Raw genomic sequence first — 22,804 nt, forward strand, 5'->3', positions numbered from 1 at the left:
CACTCTCTTATATCCAACTCTGTGCTCATTTAGGGCAACTCACCTCTGTTCCAGCTACTCTGTATCTTTGAAGTTCCTAGCACCAAGCATTTTCTCTCTTGCAGGATTCATGTAAATGTTATTTCCGCTGCCCGGGACCTGCTTTCAGCTCTTAGATTCTTCTCAACTTTAAAATCGTAAATGTTATCCCTTCAAACTAGTCCTTCCCTGAAAAATCTAAGTAGGTCTTCCCCTTTTATTCTCCACTAAAGCACTCTGATCACTATCTTCTTAGCTTGTTATCTACCTGTTTATTTCTACTTTCTACTAACTGTCACCACCGCTGATCACAAAGGCTTTGTTGTTTTATTTACCACTGCATACACAAAGCATGATACCCAGGCAGTACTCATTGTTTTGTCAAATAAAAGAAAAAAATGACTGATGTAGAGAAAATGAAACTAAAAATAACTCCACAATGTAAAGTAAAAGAGACATGTAAATCAAGACCACACTTTACCAAAAAAACCCTTTAATTTTACTCCTGTTGGGATTTCCCCTAATTTAAATTATACTTAATCCTAAATATGAATTAGATTCCATTTGTAAACTGGAAAAACCTTCAGTACCTAGAGCTGCTGTGATAATTATATATATAATGTTTCTAAGGAACTTAAACAAGACCTGGCAAATAATAAGCCATCAATAAATGTTGGCTATTATTTTTAAAAGAGCACTTGATTTTCAAAATTAAGGCCTATAAGCTGAAGCTACAATTATAATAGAATATAATATATATAGGAAGAGATGTGTTTCTCTACCTGATTGAAGATGGCTGGGTCAGAGACTACTTTTTCCTTTAAAAAAAAATCTGGAAATATTCTATCAAACTCCAGTTGAAAAACAGAAATAGTCACAGCCCAGGTCCAAGACAAGACAGACAAAATGAAAAGCATTTTTAGCAAACTCTTTTCCAAAGGTTTATATTTGTATTTTTCACAAAATGTCAGTAATAATTGTCATTATCCTTCTAGTTCTACAGGAATAAATCAAAGATTTACCGCCTAAATAGATCCCTTAACCACGTAAAGGAAAAATTATATCATGTTTTCCACATTCAGTCAACTATATCTCTGACCAAAGCTAAGCAAAGACATTTCAGATATAAAATAATAGCACAAATTAATCCAGATGTCAATTAGAGAAAAATTTTAACTTGGTATTGTGGATAATCAACACCTACCCTCACATTTATTTTTCACATGAGAATATAAACAAATCAATTAAAACTAACAAACAAAAGCTATTCATTATGTGAAGACATGTTAAAGAAAAATGCTACCATCATTCTCAAAGTTCTCTTGATTCTAAACAGACTTTTCAGTCCATCACATGACCTCATTGGCTAGGCATTTTTCAGTACTTACTCATACACTGGAATTGCACACTAAAAGTCATGTGAATAAAATAAAATAAAATAAAATAAAAGTCATGTGAATATCCTAGGAAGTCAGAAGAAATTTTCAACATGTTCTTTAAAGTTTCAAGTCCGGCATATTCAAACATTTCAGGCTTAAAAAAAAACCTCTAACCTACAGGAAGTAAACAGTAACCACATCTACTAGGTTTCCTGAGACTGATATAATTATTTGTAATTATTAATTAAACGATTTTAGTTAATAATTATTATTTAAGTGTGGTAATATTCTACATGCCACTAATCAAAAACTCATGTTAAACTACAAAATGATTTCTAAGTTTGTCAATTTAACAACCAATGCACGGCTAACAGACATCAAAAGAAATATATTCCTAAGGCTATCAGGATATATTAATGAATTAACTAATTACAAATGTGGAATCGTGTATATAATATGCTTATTATATATGAATGGAAAATATATTCGTATTTCTATAATGAAACAACGGAAAGATACAAAAGGAACAAAAGCAGTTATCTATAGAGGATGGGGGGAGAAAAACAGGGATAGGAGTTAGACTTGTCCACGTTCATCTTTTCAAGCTGTTTTCATTTTTGAGCCATGTAAATATAAATCTATTTTTAAATCAAAAAAGTACGTATTTTATATAAGCGTATTTCTTGAAATCAACAAATATAAATACACTCACAAATATGTATGTATGGTTTAAAGAACAGAACAATAAAACTTTTAAAAGACAAAGAATTAGGGGCGCCTGGGTGGCTTAGTCGGTTAGGCGTCTGCCTTTGGCTCAGGTCATGATCCTGGGGTCCTGGGATCGAGCCCCACGTCAGGCTCCCTGCTCCACGGAAAGCCTGCTTTTCCCTCTCCCACTCCCTCTGCTTGTGTTCCCTCTCTCGCTGTCTCTCTCTCTGTCAACTAAATAAATAAAACATTAAAAAAAAAAAAGAATTAAAGGAACGTTTTTCAAAACACTGGAAGCCATATTTATGGGTCACAGTTCTGAGTAAATAAAATTTCACAATAATGGCTCTTTTTCTTCCCTTCAAAACTTGAGAATATTTTCCAGACTACAACAACTCTAAAATAGATGATACTTACAAAAAAAAAAAAAAGAAGAAAAAGCCAAAAGGATCTAGGGGGACAGGGGGGAAAAGACTTGATATAAATTATTTTATTTATGCACTAAATAATTCCACAATATACTGATGGTGACAAATCATTTTGATAAAAATACCAAAGCTTATAGAAAAAGAAAAGCTTTTCCTAAAGTTCCCTCCACAATCCCCAAATCCACCTTCTTAAATAGATCTGTACATTTTATAAAATTAGATTAAAACCAAACGGCAGTGCTTTTTTAAAAAATCTAGACTGTTGCCTAGTACACGAATAACTGTATGAAATACATTCCAATCCATAACTTCCCTCTACTTCAACCTACCCTATTTAAATCTGTTTTAGGAAAATACACATCACATGGGTATGGCTTCAGGAACACCCCTATTACACCAATGACATTTCTCAGTCTTCTCTAAAGCACACCAGATACCTAGACTACCTCGCAGACAACCTACAGTAATGTTCAATATTCTTATGCTACCATCAGCAACCCATAACTAAACATATGTACGTAGGTTCCTAGATAACATAAACCAAATCTCCACAAGTTCTCCATATATACTAATTACAAAATGATTTCAAAAATTAAAAACAAACGGTAAGTGGTTACCAGGTGCTGGCGGGGGGGGGGAGTGGGTGGGGTGAGTTGTTATCTAGTAAGCAGAGTTTTAGTTAGGGATGATGAAAAGTACTGGAAATGGATAGTGGTGATAATCCCACAACAATGTGAACGTACTGAATGTCACAAACATGCCACAAAATGTTTAAAGTCATAAACTTTATGTTATACATATTTTACCACAATAAAAACTAAGCCAACAAAAGAAATATTATGAACACCACCGTAAGTATCCCACAGTTTACTGCTCACCTGAAAAGCACCTTCATAATTTCTACTACTAAGCTGATCTGAGAATATCTAACAATTGTGTAACACTTATCCTTAAGCATGTAGGTACAACACCTAAGGCCCACAATAGTTTTAGGAGCCCACAAAAATGTTTAATTTATTTTATTTTATTTTTTTCCAAAGCAAAGTTTATTGAGCGATAGTAAAGTGATAGTACAAAGCTCCCAAAGAGGAAGGGGAACCGAGAGGGTTGCCCATTTTAACTTATTTTAAAAGAAAAAGAAAAGAGAGAAAAAATGAACTTTTGGGACAAAGAAAATGTTTGGATGTATAATAATATAGTTGTCTTTGTAACAATGCAGTCGTAAAATAGTTTTATTAATTTTCATGGAGAAAGGGACCCATGAACGTAAAAGTGCCGAAGGCCCATGAAAGTGAACACAGCCCTAATGGTTTCCATTTCCTATTATGAAATTATCAAGATACAACAAGAAAAGTGAAAACACAACTGGATATGTATATAAAACATTATTCTTAAAGAGAAATCACAAACCAAATTATTATAAAAAGTATCTACAAAATGAATACCAAATTTATCTTTACCAATGTAAAGATGAAAAGAAAACTGACAGGGTGAAGAGAGGCAGGACTTTGTAACTGGAATGCTAGATAAAAGTTTTATCTCCAAAATATACTAGGATGGAATTAGGTTGATACCTAATCCTTAACAGACAAATTGTCACAAAATTGAACTTCAATCAAAAAGAGGTTAAGTTGCACGCATTTAACCATGTGCCTGATACTACTATAAACACTTTATATATGTTAATTAATCTCACACTGACAATAAGTCCCCTGTGAAGAAGACACTATTTTTATTCCTACATAGCAAATGAGGAAGATATGATACTTACCCAGTGTGACACAGCAAAGTGGTCAGAGCTAGGATGTGAACCCAGGCAGTCTCACCCCAAAGTCCATACTCTCAACCACTAAGCTATCTGCTTCTTTCCCTTGCACAACAAATATTAATGGACCTTTTCATTCTATAAATCTAAGTCTATCAGATAGACATAAACTACCATAACACAAAACAAAACACAAACAAAAATGATTTTGATAGAGTGCTTTGAGGATTCACAGGACCATAATATGATTTGCTGTAAAGGGGATAAAGAAAGCTTTGTGGAAAAAATGATATGTATATTGGGCCTGGAAAGATATGAGACACAGAAACAGAAAATGGGAGAATAAAATATTTCACACTAAAGGAATACAAGGACCAAAAGCATTAAACTAAGGTAGAAAAGCACTGGCAACTGAAAAGCTTGAGTTGAAAAAAATGGTACTTAAGAGTAAATGGAAAATAAATGAGTCAGATGTCTAAAGGGAGGTCAGACAACTCACCGCAGAAAGTAGGGGAGTAACATGGTCAGAGTTGTTATAGGGAAACTAGATATAAGAAGTGGACAGAAAAGAAATGGAAAGAAATGTCCGAAGGTTAATTCACTAGTCCAGGCATGGTAAGGAATGTCTCAAGTAAAGTGGGACCAACAGAAATAGAGAAAAAGGAATAGAGATACAGCACAGAGAAGCTACTCAAATTCCAATTAAATTAAGGAACTAACAGGGTCAGAAAGAAAAAGACTCAGTACACTAAAATATAACGACAGCAAAGGGGATGGGTGAGGCCACATTTGGAGGCCATATTTTGGGGAACCTGACAAGGGCCGCATGTAACAGGCCGAAAAGGGCTTGATTGAAGGGGTAGAAAGACCTTGAAGACAAACTGCCCTCGCCTGGTTTGGCCAGGTTCAAGAAGTTAACTGAGAAAACTATAATATCAACACTCTGTGAGATATTTTGGAGGCAAACTGACAGAATTTAGCAACAGTATTAATGTGGTGGTGACTGAGGTTTTAAGTGCAAATGAAATAATCTTGTCATTAACAGAGACAGGAAACAAAAGAGGGAAAGCAGGTTTAAAGCAAAAAGAGACATGACTTCGGGTTTCTACATGGTGAGATCAAAGCTTATACAGTATGATGTCCAGAAATAATGATGTGTCCACAAGTCTAATGATACGGTGAGAAAAATCAGAGTTGAAAATACAGATGTCACCCATATAAAGATATGTAGAAGTTTTAAGATTAAAAAAAAAAAAAATGTACTAGAAAAGAAAAAAGTATTAGGGGAAAAAAAATAGACCAAAGAAAGTTTAAGGAACTGCCTATATTTAGGAGGGGAGGAAGGAGAGCCAAAGAAAGCATCATCAAAGGGTTAAGATTAGCACCACAAGAATCAAGTATAGGGGTGCGTGACTGACTTGGCTGGTGACACATGCAACTCTTGATTATGAGTTTAAGCCCCATGTTGGGAGCCCCATGTTGGATGTAGAAGTTGCTTAAAAATAAAATCTTAAAAAAAAAAAAAAAAGAATCAAATATAAAACAGCAGTGTTCTCTAACATTTTTCACAGGAAAAGTACATTAATAAGACAATACTTTTGTGGCATAAAGGGGTAAATGAGGCTAATAACCAGATGTTATTAGCCTAGGAATTAAGGAAATTATTAATCTGTATACCAGTTAATCTACTTGCTGTATTGAAAGCTCTGTATTAACAAAAAGGCTTTATGCCAAAAAGTTTAAGATTACACTGTCCTAAACTCTCTTTCTATAGTCACTGATTAGTTAGGTGGAATACTGCAGATAGGACAATGAAGAAAAGAACTGAAAAATAACCGTGAAACTTGAGAAACCAATTGAGAAATCACTAATGGTTTTAAAAGTCAGTGGAAAAAGCTAGACTTCAGGAAGCAACTATGGACAAGGTTTTAATTAAAATATCAACATTGTTACCAGTCATGTTATCCTAATTGGTTATAGAGAGTAACTTAAAGGGGATGATTCCTCAAATCTTGCCAGCAAAAATATTCCCCTTTTAAACTAAATTGTAATTGTAATATGTTTTACCTTCTAACTCTCATTTTATTCATGTTAATAAAGAGAATAAATAAAGCTCCTCTGAAACTTTGTAACACTTACCCAGTTCGAGATTGACCGACTTTATCACAAATATCCAAAATGAGGCCCCAATCCTCAGCAGTATTCATCTCACTCGTTGCTTTCTCTGTGTATTATGAAAAGAAATGGCAGAAACATTATTTTTAAAAAGCACATTCAAATGACCACATTGTGATAAGAAATCAAAATAGCTGCCAGCGGCCTGTTTAATGAGATAGTCAAGTACATCTGCAATGATGTAATGAGCACTGGGTGTTATATGCAACTGATGAATCACTAAATCCTATCCCTGAAACTAACAGTACACTATATGTTAACTAAATTGAATTTAAATAAAAAAATTTTTAAAAATAAAAAACAAAAAAATATTTTAAAAAGAAAAAAATAATAAGCCATTGGTGGGACACCTGGGTGCCTCAGTGGGTTAAGCATCTGACTCTTGATTTCAGCTCAGGTCTTGATCTCAGGGTCCTAAGATTGAGCCCCATGTCTGACTCTGCACTCAGTGCAGAGTCTGCTTGTCCCTCTCCCTCTGCTCCTCCCCCTGCCCCCGCGTGCATTCTCTCTCAAATAAATAAAATCTTAAAGAAAGAGAAGTAGGCCGATGATACTTATTAAAAAAAAAAACAAACAAACCCTACATACAGGTCTATTCCCTTCCCCATGAAAAAAGACTAAAATAAAGAAATATTTTCATTATCAAATAATTCTTAGGTTTACTTGCCAATGAAGAAACATGACAAGGCACAAATCTCTAACAGAAAGTTTCAGGCAATTAAACTAATTATATGATTTTGTTGATTTTCATGTCTGACATGGGGAAGAAGGAAAATGAACAAAAGAAACCAAGCTCTGAGTACTTTCCATTAAATGAAAACTTAACAAATTAAGAACATCAACAGAGGTATCACAGATGGAGCCCAATCATCTCATTAAGCTCCCTCCCTTAATTAAAATAAAAGATTTTTTAAGGCAAACACAGAAGGATAAGGAAAACATGAGAAGCAGTAACAGCAACAATATCTCAAAAACTATGTAACAATATAGATATATGGTACCTACTTAGAAGACCCAAAAAAGATGCATCATATACTGGCAGTAACAAAAAGGCTTAAGAACCAGCCTGTTTTACACCACTGAATTCTCAGAAAAGTCAAGTACTGGTAGCAGAAGGAAATGCCTGCAGCTGACAGCAGAGAAGAAAGAGGACTTAGAATGGATTAATGCTGCTCGAAGTGTGTAGGTAGGTACCTACTTTGCCTATCTTACTCAAAGAGCAACCACTCTCCCCAACCCACCTGAGCAAATGAGTGAAGATTTGCTTTCCGGAGATAAAGCAAAGTTTTTCTAGACAAGGAAAGACACAAAGCATAATTGAGACAGAAGCACCAAAAATAAGGAATTACTTCCAGTTTCCAGTACTGCATTTAAGGAACTTGGAAGTTACCACTCCATCCAACAAGTAAAAAGCTGAGTAAAGTGAAAAATAAACAACTCTTCTGAGATCCCTCAAAAGTGAGGTCACAGGCCAAATGCTGTCCCCAAATTTAGAGACACATACAGATGGATACACAGAATACAATTTAACAGAGCAGAAACCCATAAGCAAAAATATCACCAAGAACCAGTACCACAGATCTAACCTGTAACAGACAAACTGCTGGAGGCTAAGTGTACACAATTCTGAGAGCTAAAATCCAAAAGGGCCCAGACATAGGGGATTTCCCACATTTTTGTAAATTTTATTTTCATGAGCTTTCCCAGGATATCAAGGTAAATATCCGAGAAAATTTTCTATTTTTCAGCAAGGGGAAGAGGACAATAACTATTGTGAGATACACCAGAGCATTCTCAACAAAGCCACTTGTTAATTCTTTTAACCAGCGCCTAACCACCTAGGGTGTTACCAGAGATTAACCCACCTCGCGTAAGGGAAATTCCCAACTCCAGCCTGCTCCAGCCTCCCATGTGGAAGAAGGGGAATACCCAAATTCAGCCCATCTAGCCATCTTTTCCCACCTAAGAGGGGGAAAAACTGAAAAGCAGGTGAGAAATTCACACCCTAGGGGCAGAGGCTCACTTTAAAAGACTGAGACCTAATCACCAGACTATAGAACACTTCTTACCTAACACCTTACTATTATGTCATTCATTAAAGGACGGTGTTCCTTTTTTTTTTTTTTAAGGATGGTGTTTCTTTTATCTACTACATCATGTCTAGCTTTCAGCAAGCCACACTATAAGGCAAAAAAACACAGTCTGAAGAATAAGCATGAGAAACAGATTCACACATGACAGGAATGCTGGAGTTATCATATCAGGAATTTTAAAAGCTATAATTAATATGCTAAGAGCTTTAATGGAAATAGGAGACAACATGCAAGAACAGATAAAGAAAATAAGCACAGAAATGGAAATTCTGAAAAAGAATCAAAAAGAAATACTAGAAATCAAAAACAGTATAACAAAAATGAATGCCTGTGGTGCACTCATCAGCAGACAGAACGTGGCTAAAGAATCTCTGGACTTGAGCATATGTCAATAGGAACTTCCAAAACTGAAAAGCAAAGGGAAAAAAAAAAAAAAAACCTGCAACAGATTATCCAAGAACTGTGGGAAACTACAAAAAGTAAAACATAGACATAATTGAAATAGCACAGAAGAAACAGAATACTTAAAGCAAAAACAACTCAACATTTCCCCAACTTGATGTAAGACATCAAACCACAGGTCCGGGAAACTCCAAGAACACCAAGCATAAGTATCAAAAAAAAACTACACCTAGGTATACCATTTTCAAACTGCAAAAAATCAACGATAAAGAAAAAAAAGAAAGAAAAAAAGCCAGCAGAAGAAAAATACCTTACCTATACAGGACTAAACATAAGAATTGCATCTGACATCTCAGAAAGCATGCAACAAAAGAGGAAACGGAGTAAAATAGTGTTGAGAGAAAATAACCACTGACCTATTATGTACCCTGTGAAATTATTCTTCAAAAGGAAAGAAGAAATAAAGCCTTTCTCAACAAAAAACCATTAAGGAAATTTGTTGCCAAATAAATGCCAAAAAACTGACCTTGCAAAAAAATGTTAAAAAAAAAAAGCTCTTCAGAGAGAAGAAAAATATGATATAGGAGGGGTGTGTGTATTTCCATATATGTGAAACAAATGACAGCAAGGGTATCAGGAACAGGAGAAAAGAACTGGGAATATTTTGTTATTCATTTCACTTGCCTGCACTACCAGTGAAGTGGTATAATGTTATTTGAGAGTGGATTTGGACTTTTAAAGTTCATTGCGAACTCAAGGGGAACCACTAAAAATAACAAAAACAGAAGTATAATTGATATGCTACAAAAGAAAAAAGACTGAATCGTATGAAATGCTCCATGGGATGCCTGAGTGGCTCAGTCGGTTAAGCATCTGCCTTCAGCTCAGGTTATGATCCCAGTGTCCTGGGATCGAGTCTGCATCGGGCTCCCTGCTCAGCAGAGAGCCTGCTGCTCCCCCTGCTTGTGCCCCCCACCCCTGACAAATAAATGAATAAAATTAAAAAAAAAAAAACAACGCTCAATTAAAATCACGAAAGGAAAAAAAAAGTGGAAGAAAAAACAGGAAGAAAACTGTAACAGATATGGTAGATATTAATCCAACAATATCAATAATCACCTTAAATGTTAGTGGTCTAAATACAAATATTGCCACAATGAAAAAAAAAACACAAAATGCAATTATATGTTGTCTACAGAAAGCCCACTTTAAATATAAAGACACATATACATTAAAAGTAAAGAGATGGAGAAAGATAACCATGCCAACACCAATTAAAAGAAAAATCAATACAACCAAAAGTTGGTTCTTTGAAAATATCAATAAAATTGACAGTTGAGAAGGAAAAAAGAAAGAAAAAGATAACAAACTACTAATATCAGAAATGAAAGCGGGGATATCACTACAGCTCTCATGGACATTAAAAGGATATGGCTTTTCAACAGTCTTGCACAATTCACAGCGCTTACCAGAGCACATACCCTCCCCAGTGTCTGTACCTCTGAAACAAATAATGCAATATATGTTAAGAAAAAAAAAAAAAAAGAAGAAGAAGAAGGTAGCGGGAGGGGAAGAATGAAGCGGGGGAAATCGGAGGGGTAGACGAACCATGAGAGACGATGGACTCTGAAAAACAAACAGGGTTCTAGAGGGGAGAGGGGTGGGAGGATGGGTTAGCCTGGTGGTGGGTATTGAGGAGGGCACATTCTGCATGGAGCACTGGGTGTTATGCACAAACAATGAATCATGGAACACTTCATCTAAAACTAATGATGTAATGTATGGGGATTAACATAAGAATAAAAAAAAAAAAAAGGATATGGCTTTTACAATGGCTCAATACTATTGAGAGGATCATGGGAACCTCCAATTTACAGCCAATCAGTAAGAAGCATAGGACACATCCCGGACTTTGACTGGCATCGGAAGTGGAGAGTGAGGGCAGTCTTGTGGGACTGAACCCTACACCTGTGGGATTTGACACTATTTCTAGTTAGATAGATAGTGTCAGAATTGAGTTAAATTTGTGGGACACTAGTCAGTGTCCGCTGAGAATTAGAGAACTGCTCAGTGGTGTTGGAAAAACACACATTAGAATTATGAACTCTATGCCTACAAATCTGATAACCTAGATAAAAGGGATCAATTCCTTGAAAGACACATCTGTCAAAATACACACAAAAATAGACAATCTAAAGAGGCCTATATCTATAAAAGAAATTGAACCAATAATTAATAACCCTCCAAAACAGACAGCATCAGGCACAGAGAGGCTAATGGTAATTTCTACCAAACATTTAAGGAAGAAATTATACCAATTCTCTCCAATCTCATCTAGAAGACAGAAGCAGAAAATATTTCATTCCGGGAGAGCAGTATTATCCTAGTACCAAAACCAAAGATATTATTAGGAAAAAAAAAAACTACAGATGAGCATAGATGCAAAAATCCTTAACAAAATATTAGGCAAATCAAATCCAACAATATAAAAAAAGAATTCTACATCATAACCAAATGGGATTTATTCCAGGTATGCAATGCTGCCTCAGTATTCAAAAATCAATAAATGTAATCCATCTCATCAACAGCTAAAGAAGAAAAATCACATGATCTTATCAATAAACTCAGAAAAAGCATCTGACAAAGTCCAACAACTCATGATAAAAATTCTCAGCAAACTAGGGATAACAGGGAACTTCCTCAACTTGATAAAGAACATCTACAAAATATCTATAGCTAAAACATTTAATGGTGAGAGACTAGTAGAAGCTTTACCAAGATCAGAAACAAGGCAAGGATGTCTTCTCTCATCATACCTTTTCACCAGCATACTGGACAAGATAAAGATATAAAAGGTACAATGATTAGGAAGGAAGAAATAAACTTGTTTTTCCTTACAGACAACATGTTCGTTCATCTATGTAGAAAATCCAAAAATATCAAAGCAACAAAAAACTGGAACTAAAAAATGACGGGCGCCTGGGTGGCTCAGTCAGTTAAGCCTTGGACTCTTGGTTTCGGCTCAGGTCATGATCTCAGGGGCTGGAGATCAGCCCCCAACCCTCCCACCCCACTAGGTTCCCTGCTCAGCAGGGAGTCTGTTTCCTCTCTCTCTCTCTCTCCCTCTGCTCCTCCCCTCCCAGGCTCCTGCACTCTCTCTCTCAAGTAAATAATCTTTTAAAAAAATGATTTTGGCAAAATTGTACAAGGTTGACTGTACAAAAGTCAGCAACTTTCCTATATATTAGCAACAACTGTAATTTTAAATTAAAAACATAATACCATTTATATTATTAGCACTCAAATAAAATACTCAAGTATAAATCTACAAAATACATATAAAATCTATATGACTAAAACTACAAAACTCTGATGAAAGAAATCAAAGAATTAAATAAATGGAAAGATATTCCATGTCATGGATGTCTACAGCAGCTTTATTCAGAATCACCAAACTTGGAAGCAAACATGATGTACTTCAGTAGGTGAAGGGATAAACTGAGGTACATCAGAACAATGAAATATTATCGAGTGCTAAAAACAAAAAATGAATAAGCCACAAGAAGACATGGAAAAGACACACTACTAAGTGAAAGAAGCCGATCTGAAAAGCTAGATAATGCATGTTTCTAACCATGTAACATTCTAGAAAAGGCAAAATTATGGAAATAGTTAAAAAAAAAAAAAAAATCAGTGGTTGCCAGGGGTTGGAGGGAGGACAAGATGAACAGGTGGAGCAGAGAGGATTTGCCAGGCAGTGAAACTACTCTGTATACAATGGTAGGCACATGTTATTATGTATATGTCAAACCCCTAGAAGATACAACACCAAGAGTGAATGCTAATGTAAGCTATGGACTTTAGGTGATGATGATGGGTACTTGTGGGTTAACAGATTGCAACAAATACACCACTCTGGTGCAGGATGCTGATAGTTGGGGAGGCTGTGCATACGTGGGGACAGGAGGGATATAGGAAATCTCTGTACCTTCTGCTTAATTTTTTCTGTGAATCTAAAACTACTCTAAAAAGTAAAGCCCATTTTTAAAAAATTAATAAAGGAATTAAGCAACTGTGTAAATGCTGATACCTGCCGTGCGAAAAGAGTTAACATAGAGTGGTATCCTTTAAAAGGCCTGTTTACGCATTGCCTGGTGTATAGGAACTTGGATTTAGGGGAAGTTCTCACCATTTTCAGAACTGAGAAGACTGGCTCCCAATGTCTAAACTGGTTGTACAGACAATATAGTTTATACTGAATACCTGCTTTCCTTCTGGAAGTCTGGAGTTAGGGTATGTACCAAGCAGAATACACCTACAAGATCAGCTCCCAAGAAAAACCCCAAGCACTGAGTCTAATGAATGTCCCTGGATGCAACATTCCACACATGTTGCCACAACTCACTGCTGGGGGAATTAAGCATGTCTTCATTGGAAGAGGAGCCAAGGAAGCTTATGCCTGGTATTCCCAGACTCCACCCATGTGCCCTTTCACTTTGCTGATTGCACTTTGGGTCCTTTCACTGAAATAAATCATAGCTGTAACTAAAACTGAGTCCTGTGAGTCCTTGCTGAATCCTAGAACTGGGAAGGTGGGAGGGTGGTCTTGAGGTCCCACACACCCTCATCAAATACCTGCCCTCTCAGAAATTATTCTATTTCACCCCTCACCTTCATTCGTACCTTCACCCTCAGAAAGATTACAGGACTCCTCTCTGGGGATTCCAGGTCAGTCCAACAGGAAACACCTAAAGATCAGAGAGTGACATGGAGGGATAGAGAGAAGTTCCACAGTAAAATGCATACCACATCAACTTACGAAGTTCAGTCAATTAAGGCCTAACCACATGATCACAGGTTCCAAAGTGCTTTCTATTTCTCTAGTATTAACCATGGGCAGACAACCAAGGATTATCAGCTATCTGAGAAAATCTTCTAACATGAAAGATAAAGGAAAAGACAAAACAGACAAAAGAAAACAGAATAAGGCAAGTTAGAAAAAATAAGAGCCTATGTAGGAGGGAAAAACTTCAGAAGAAATCATTATCTTCTGAAACAAAAGCTATACAGAAGTAGAAGTTAACCTATCTTGACTGGAACACTGTAACTCCAAGGATAGGTTGAAAGACAGCATCACTATGACCCCCACTAACATTTTCGTTTTTTTTAACCTGAGGTGGGTTGGGGGTAGGAGGCCTGATCCATACCAAGATTCTTACCTGTAAGGGTTGGTCTTGGTGAAGACAGTGAAATTCCTACTCCTACTTCCCTTCAAAGCCCTGTTGCCTGGTTCAACAGACAATACTACTCATTTCCCCATTTTGATCTACTACTAAGAGCTGGAGATTTAAAGCAGAAAATAGCAAGCAGCCAATTCTGTCCAAACTCTATGCAGGCTAATAATTCCTGATCCATAGCACAGCCCCAAGGGATAGAGCAACACCTACCAATTAGTCATTGCCACTAGAGAATTCGATTACGTATCTAATAAGGTGGCAGTGGGTGATAACCAATGAGTAGTGGGTACCTATGCCTAGTCACCCTACCATCTTCTAGTAGGGGAGATAACAAAAGCAGGTTATTCACACAAATTCCTGGTATACGAATACAAATATCCACGACAGCTGAGATCTTGGAAAGGTGACTTATTTGCAGGAAATAATAAAATTTGGACAGATATTCAACAAAATGGAATAAGTTTCTAATCTATGCCAGGCCCCATCTGAAGTAGCTTAGACTATTAAAAAAGAGATGAAACCAGCAGAGAGAGACCTAAATAGATGACAGAAAAAGTGTTACAGAAAAAAACGGAAACCCTGAAGCAAGCTGGAAAAAAAAGGTAGAGACCTGGAGGGAGAGAAAAGGAGAATCAGGAAAGGCTTCTTGATATACCTAAAAACTAAGAAGAGAACAGGATTAATAATAAACTCTTTTGTTTCTATTTAAGTAGTAAATATACAGTGGAGTATAATAAAGAATAAAGTTATGAAAACAGAAGTATAACAAAGAATCTAGGCTGGCTACCATAGAGACTACTTTGTGAAAGCTTGGAACCACTCAAAAGCCTAAAATACAAGATGAGGTGTTTGTATTAAATCAAGAAACAAAGCCAAGAGAATTGCTAGCAAGGAAATAATCTAATCAGAACTGGACTTTCAGGGGAAAAAAAAAAAAAGAATCTATTCCCCATATGTGAAGATGGCTTGCATGAGGGAAAAGAAGAAAACATAATGAGAAACTAACACTACTCTTGAAACTGAACAGATTACTTAGAAAGCAAATGTTGAAATACTGTTTAATTTCATTCAGGCTGCAGGGTATACCAAAAGGATAAGTGAGTCAAATTTACCTGTCACTGTTCAAGCTTCCATAATAGACTATAAATCCCTTGAAAATAATAACAATTTCTACTTTGGGCAATCTTTCAATATTCATGTTCTCAGCCTAAGGACTCAATAAATACTAAACCCACTCATGTAATTACAGTATGAATCCATAAAACTCAAAGAAACACATATACCTTTAATAGCATCTACTTCAATGATTTTCAAATTTTACTTTTCAGTGTGGGAAACCCTCTACAATGCAACTGTGATGCTACCTATCTGGAGTTGGTGCTGTTCACAGGTTGAGGGCACAGAACTCCACAAGTTTCCCCACTTCAGACACAAGCAACAAGCTCTGGGGTTCCCAAGTCCTATGCACTTCTGCCCAGCTGGCTCAAAATCAGGGGTTCCCATTATCCCTTCAGGTTCATTAATTCACTGTAACAACTCACAGAACTCAGAAAAGCATTATGATTACATTTTTATTACAAAGATACAAATCTGAACCAGCAAATGAAGACATGCATAGGACTAAGGTCTGTGACAATCCCAAACCCAAAGTTTCTGCGCCCTCCGGATGGATCATCCCCCTGGCACATCAATGTGTATCACCAACCAGGAAGCTCAACCAAAGTTTGGCGTCTCGAGTTTTTATTGGCATTTCATTATGAAAGTATGATCGGCTATCTCCTGGAACTCAATCTCCAGGCCTCCTACCCCTCCCTGAAGGTCTGGCTAATATCATATGACTCAAAGTCCCAACCATCTAAGTCTTTCTGGAGTGATCGGCTTCCATGCTGAGTCATCCATTAGCATAAACTAAAATATTGTCCAAGGAGCCCTTCTTGAATAAGATGCTCCTACCACTCAAAAAATTCCAAAGATTTAGAGGCTCCCTCTCAGGAAACAGGGACAAAGACCAGTCACACACTTTATTTTTCAATACTCTCTTTTATAAGAAAATTTTACCTTCAAAGAAACTCAACATGTAAACCAAATCCAAGTGGAACTGCTCTAACTGAGGAATCTCAGAGCTCTACCTCATAGACCCCCAACCCTTAGGAAGCCAAAGAAAATTGAGTGAATCATCCTGATCAATATCCTCTGGTCTAACATTTACTTCATCTTAGAAAAGGAAAGCAAGTCATTACTTTGACCTGATAGTGTACTTAAATAATTAATTCACCATCCTCACTGACTGGTAGACAAGCAGGCCTTTTAAAAACATAGTGCATTTTTGTAAAAGAAAACACTTAGATCTTGGAATCTGTCACCTTCTTAAAAAATATAATAGCTAAGCTTATTAAAACTAAAAATCAATAGTTTACTAGAAATGATATGCTTATGTCTGATCAAATATAAACTGCCTATTAAGGTAGCTAAGTATGATCACACAGTTCTGAATTAAGGTGTACCCAGGAGTGTATGGTTCAGTCATCAGCAGGTACACTGAACACTCATGAACTACCTTCTTCACTCTCTGATACATAAACAGGATCAGTACCTGACTCAAACTTACGTAGATCCAAACTCTAAAACTATTCAGATTATTTATTGATGCTGCCTCAAGATCATTAAGAGCAGCAGCACAGTTCTTCTCAGTTACAAAACAGGTATCTTTTAAACTGAAAGAATAAAAACTATTAGTAACAATTCAACATGGTTTTATGAGTAGCAAAGTCAAAACTATTTTCTAAGACAAAAACAGGGGTTGGAGGGAAAGTAAAAGTGAAACAAGGAAAGAGACTTGCTTCTAAAGAATTCAAAGCTTCATAATGATCTCATTTTATCCTCAGATTATCCTTACTTTAATACAGACAAAGCTCATTTTATTGCACTTCACTTTATTGCACTTTGCAGATACTGTGTTTTTGTTTTGTTTTTTTTTTTTTTTTTTACAAATTGAAGGTTTGTGGCAACCTTGCTTTGAGCAACTCTATTGGCACCATTTTCCCATGTGTCCCATTTTGATAATTCTTAATATTTCAAATTTTTCATTACTATTATATTTGTTATGGTGATCTGTGATCAGTGATTATGATTTGCTAAAAGCTCAGATGATGGTGAGCATTTTTTAGCAATGAAGTATTTTTTAATTAAGATGTGTGCATTGTTTGTTAGACATGATGCTATTGCACACTTAACAGACTACAGTATGATATAAACTTAACTTTTATAATACACCAGGAAACAACAAAATTCATTTGACTCACTTTATTGAGATGTTCACTTTATTACAGTGGTCTGTAACCCAGGCCACAATATCTTCAAGGTATGTGTGTATACAAAGATCTTTGATGTTGCAATTGTAACTGTTTTAGAGCATCAAAAATTGCACCCATATTAAGACAATGAACTTAATAGATAAAGTGTGTGTTCTTTTTTTTTTTTTAACATTCTATTTATTTATTTGACAGAGACACAGCGAGAGAAGGAACACAAGCAGGGGGAGTGAGAGAGGGAGAAACAGGCTTCCCGCTGAGCAGGGAGCCCGATGCGGGGCTCGATCCCAGGACCCCGGGAACATGACCTGAGCCGAAGGCAGACCCTTAACAACTGAGCCACCCAGGTGCCCCTAAAGTGTGTGTGTTCTGACTGTCCACTGGCCATTCCCCCATCTCTCTCCCTCTCCTTGGGCCTCCCTACATTCTCTGGGATAAAACAATATTGAAATTAGGCCAACAAATAACTCTACAATGGCCTCTAAGTGTTCGAGTGAAAAGAAGGCCACATGTGTCTTTAAATCAAAAGCTAGAAATGATGAAGCTTAGTGAGGAAGGTATGTCAAAAGCTGAGATAGGCCAAAAGCTAGGTCTGTTGTACCAAACAGTTAACCAAGTTGTGAATGCAAAGGAAAAGTTTTTGAAGGAAATTAAAAGTGAATACTCCAGTGAACACACAAATGATAAGAAAATGAAGCAGCTCTATTGCCAATATGGAGAAAAGTCTGAGTGGTCTGGAGAGAAGATTAAATCAGCCACAACATTCCCTTAAACCAAAGCCTCATCCAGAGCCAGGTCCTAACTCTCTTCAATTCTATGAAGGCTGAAAAAGGTAAGGAAACTACAGAAGAAAAGTTTGAAGCTAGCAGAGGTTAATTCAAGAGGTTTAAGAAAAGAAGCCATGTCCATAAGACAAAAGTGCAAGGTGAAGCAGCAAGTGCTAACGTAGAAGCGACAGCAAGTTCTCCAGATCTAGCTAAGATCATTACTGAGGGTGGCTACATCAAACAACAGATTTCAATGTCGACAAAACAGTGGCAAAGGATGCTTATAGTGGCAAAAGATGCCAACTAGGACTTTCATAGCTAGAGGGAAGTCAATGCTTGACTTCAAAGCTTTGAAAGATAGGGATTACCCTCTTGTTCAGGGCTAATGCAGCTGGTGAATTTAAGTTGAAGCCAATGCTCATTTACCATTACAAAAATCCTAGAATTACGCTAAATCTACTCTGAATTATGCTAAATATACTCTGCCTGTGCTCTATATATGGAATAAAGCCTGGAAGACAGCACATCTGTTTACAACATGGTTTACTAAATATTTTAGCCCACTGTTGAGACCTACTGCTCAGAAAAAAAAATATATTCCTTCAAAATATGACTGCTCATTGACAACGCACCTGAACACCCAAAAGCTCTGAGAGACATGTACAATGAGATTAATATTGTTTTCATGTCTGTTAACACCACATCCATTCTGCAGCATGTGGATCAAGGAGTCATTTTGACTTTCAAATCTTATTATTTAAGAAATACATTTCCTGGGGCGCTGGGTGGCTCAGTTGGGTTGTGTGTCTGACTTCAGCTGATTTCAGGGTCCTGGGATTGACCCCTGAGTCGGGCTCCGTGCTCAGCAGGGAATCTGCTTGTCTCTCTCCCTCTGCCCCTCCCCACTCTCATGCTCTCTCTGTCTCTCAAATAAATAAATAAAATCTAAGAAATATATATATATATATTTATATATACATATATATATGTATTTCCTAAGGCTACAGCTGCCATAGATACGAATTCCTCTGATGGATCTAGGCAAAGTAAATTGAAAACCTGGAAAGGATTCACCATTCTAAATGCCAGTAAGAACATTCACAATTCATGGGAAGGTCAAAAGATCAAGATGAACAGGAATTTGGAAGACAGTGATTCTAGCCGTCGTGGATGACTTTGAGGGGATCAAAACTTCAGTGGAGGAAGTAACTGCGGATGAGGTGGAAAGAGCAAGAGAACTAGAATTAGAAGTGGAGCCTGAAGATGTGACTGAATTGTTGCAATCTTATGATAAAATACGAACAGATGAGAAGTTGCTTCTTATGGATAAGCAAAGAAAGTGGTTTCTTGAGGTGGAATCTACTAGAAAATGCTGTGAAAACTGTGACAAAGGGTTTAGACTATTATATAAACTTAATTGATAAAGCAGCAGCAGGGTTTGAGAGGATTGATTCCAATTTTGAAATAAGTTCTACTATGGGTAAAATGCTGTCAAACAGCACTGCATGCTACAAAGAAATAAATAGTTCAATGAAAGGAAGAGCCAATCGATGTGGCAAACTTCGCTGCTGTTTTAAGAAACTGCCACGGCCACCCCAATCTTCAGCAACCATCACGCTGATCAGTCAGTAGCCATCAACATCAAGGTAAGACCCTCCACCAGCAAAAAGATTATCACTTAATGAAAGCTCAGATGATGGTTAGCATTTTTTTTAGCAATAAAGTATTTTTTATTTATTTATTTTTTAAGATTTTATTTATTTATTTGACAGAGACCCAGCGAGACAGGCAACACAAGCAGGGGGAATGGGAGAGGGAGAAGCAGGCTTCCCGCTGAACAAGGAGCCCGATATGGGGCTCAATCGCAGGACCCTGGGATCATGACCCGAGCTGAAGGCAGATGATTAATGACTGAGCCACCCAGGCGCCCCAGCAATGAAGTATTTTTTAATTAAGGTATATACTCTTTCTAGACAAAATGCTATTGCATACTTAATAAACTACTGTATAATGTAAACATAACTTTTATATGCACTGGAAAACAAAGTTCATTTGACTCTCTTTACTGCAATATTTGCTTTACTGCGGTGATCTGAAACAGAACCAGCAAGATCTCCCAGGTATGCCTATACTCAAAAAGAGGAGATTGAGAAATCTGCCTAGCAATGCCCAGATAAACTATGCAGAGCCTCATTTGAATTTCAACAGTCTTCTCAATGGATTGGAGAACTTTTTCTGATAAGCAGCTACTTTTGATTTTCTCAAAATTTATAACTATCAAAGATTTGGGGAGGTGAGAAATGCTGACAGGATGACTGCCCATCATGTTCTGGCTATAGGGGAAAAAAAAAAGGTCAATCAGCTTAGAGCTCTAACAGTTCATCAAAAATGGCTAACAGAGAAAGCAAGTCTTAAAGAAATTATTGTCTTTTTTGAAATTATGGTTATCAATTTTTCCAAAATGTTTCATCTAATGTTCCTATCCCCTGACCACCAGAAACTGTTTACAAAGAAAAGCAATCTGAAGCTCTACTAACCAGATAGGAAGTAGGCGTCAAAGGAACAGCATGGAAGCATCTCAGAAAAAAGCACAAAATAGAAATGAAAACCTAAAAAGCTATACAAGGAATACCTTACAGGAGAAGTAAAATCAAAAGAGAAGAAACAAGAGTACAATTTCTTAACCCAATGGTTATCAGACTTTTAACAGACCTGTGTTCTAAAATTTTCACATTTCTCCCCTGAGCATGTTTTCACAGTAACTGATTCCACCCCTTAGAATCTGAGTAGCCTCTAGAGGCTCCACAGCTATTTCTAACTTTATTATAAGAGAAGCTAAAATGTATCCATTGCTTACTGCACGGCAAGTACTGTGTTAAGTCCTTTATATGCATCATATCCTTAAAACAACCCTAATCAAGACTAATGAAGAGAAGGCTATGTCAGGCCAGAGGAGCCACACCTAAAAAAGTAGTAGTATAAAACCAACAAGGAAATATGCCTTGAGAAACATAGTGGAAGGTGAGGCTGAAGAGGTAAAAAAGGAGCTAAATGCCCTACATGCCATGCCGAAAAGTTCAAATTCCTGTGAAAGTTGTAGATTCACTGAAATGCTTTAATCAGAGGAGATATATGATTATCCTACATTTCAGAAATATTATCAGCCACCTAGAAAATGACTGGGGACAGACTGGAGGCAGGGATAACAGAGGCTACTGTACTAATCAGGCTACTGTACTAATTCAGTGATCTAGCAGCGGCAGTGAGAATAGAAAGAATGGGAGGCAATGAATTGAGAGAAAATAATGTGGATTCAAGAGCTTATGAGGAAGATAAAGAATAGAGACTATAGCAACACCGCATCCTTGAGGGCACGTTCAGTGTACTTGGCACACAGATGACAGTATGTGTTTGTTGTCTGGAATGTAGAAAATTACAACTACAGAAGTCAAGAATGACTCCCAGATTCTTGACATGTGTGACTAAACTGAAGTACCAGTAATCAGAACAGAGGAAAAGCATACTTGAGAAGAAAAGTTTGAGTATGATTTTGAACATGCTGTTGAAGCATATTCATCTCTAGTAAAGAATTAGAATGTCATGTGTTTTTGTAACTATTCCTCATAGCAACTCCATGGGGTAGATATTTTAATCCCTATTTACAAAAGTGGAAAGTGAACTTAGAGGGCTTATGTACTTGCCCATATTGTGCCCATTTACTAACAGCAAATGCCACACCTGCAACTTAAACCCAAAGCCCAAAGTCTTTCCATCACACCATACTGCAGGAGAATAAATGTACCATTAACATTTATGAAAATTAAACTGGCTGTGGCTTATAATACTGAAGAGACCAGAAAAATAGACTAAAGATATGGCCAAGTCTGTAAGAGATGAACTGGTCCAAAGTACTCTGATTAGGAATGCAAAAAAGTACTATTACAAAAACAAAGACATGATGATTTAGCAGAGGCAGAGTAATGATTCAAAGATGCCTCTAGGGTTTCAAATCAGGATAACTAGAACACTGTAAAATTACCATATAATGAAAATAGAACCGGACTGGAAAATAAGTTCGGTTTTCTGATAGATTGATTTCTAGGTGATAACACCAAATAGAAATACAAGACTGGAGATGCAAAAAAAAAAAAAAAAAAAAAAATCAGTAATTTATTATTTGATAAATACTTATTGAGTACTTACTGTGTATCAGATACATCAGATACTGTCCCTAGGTATTAGGGATAGAAATGAAAAGCTCTCATCCTGTGGAGTTTATACTCCACATAGGAGACAATCCATCAATTAATGTCAGGTAATTGAGTACCATAAAGAAAAATGAAATAGAACAAGGAAAAAGAGTGAGGAAGTAAAAATGGATTTTTTTTTAACAGTAGGTAATTAGGGAAAGCCTCTCTTAGAAACTCATTTGAACAGTCTTGAATGATGTAATGGACATCAAGATCTTCAAATACCCAGGGGAAATACATTGCAAGCAAAGAAGACAGCACAATATAGAAA

General features: G+C 36.6%; 1 protein-coding gene across 2 annotated transcripts in view; it reads right to left on the bottom strand.

Annotated features, from left to right (window-relative positions):
* Positions 1 to 22,804, bottom strand: part of STAM (signal transducing adaptor molecule) — a 100,985-nt gene that overhangs the window by 73,452 nt on the left and 4,729 nt on the right. For both annotated transcript variants that reach the window (XM_044914993.1, XM_021696669.1), the window contains exon 2: positions 6,438 to 6,522. In XM_044914993.1, coding sequence (XP_044770928.1) covers positions 6,438 to 6,522 — 85 coding nt within the window. The remainder of the gene's footprint in view (positions 1 to 6,437; positions 6,523 to 22,804) is intronic.

Source organism: Neomonachus schauinslandi, chromosome 5 (assembly GCF_002201575.2).
Source record: "Neomonachus schauinslandi chromosome 5, ASM220157v2, whole genome shotgun sequence".
NCBI classification, from domain to species: Eukaryota; Metazoa; Chordata; class Mammalia; order Carnivora; family Phocidae; genus Neomonachus; species Neomonachus schauinslandi.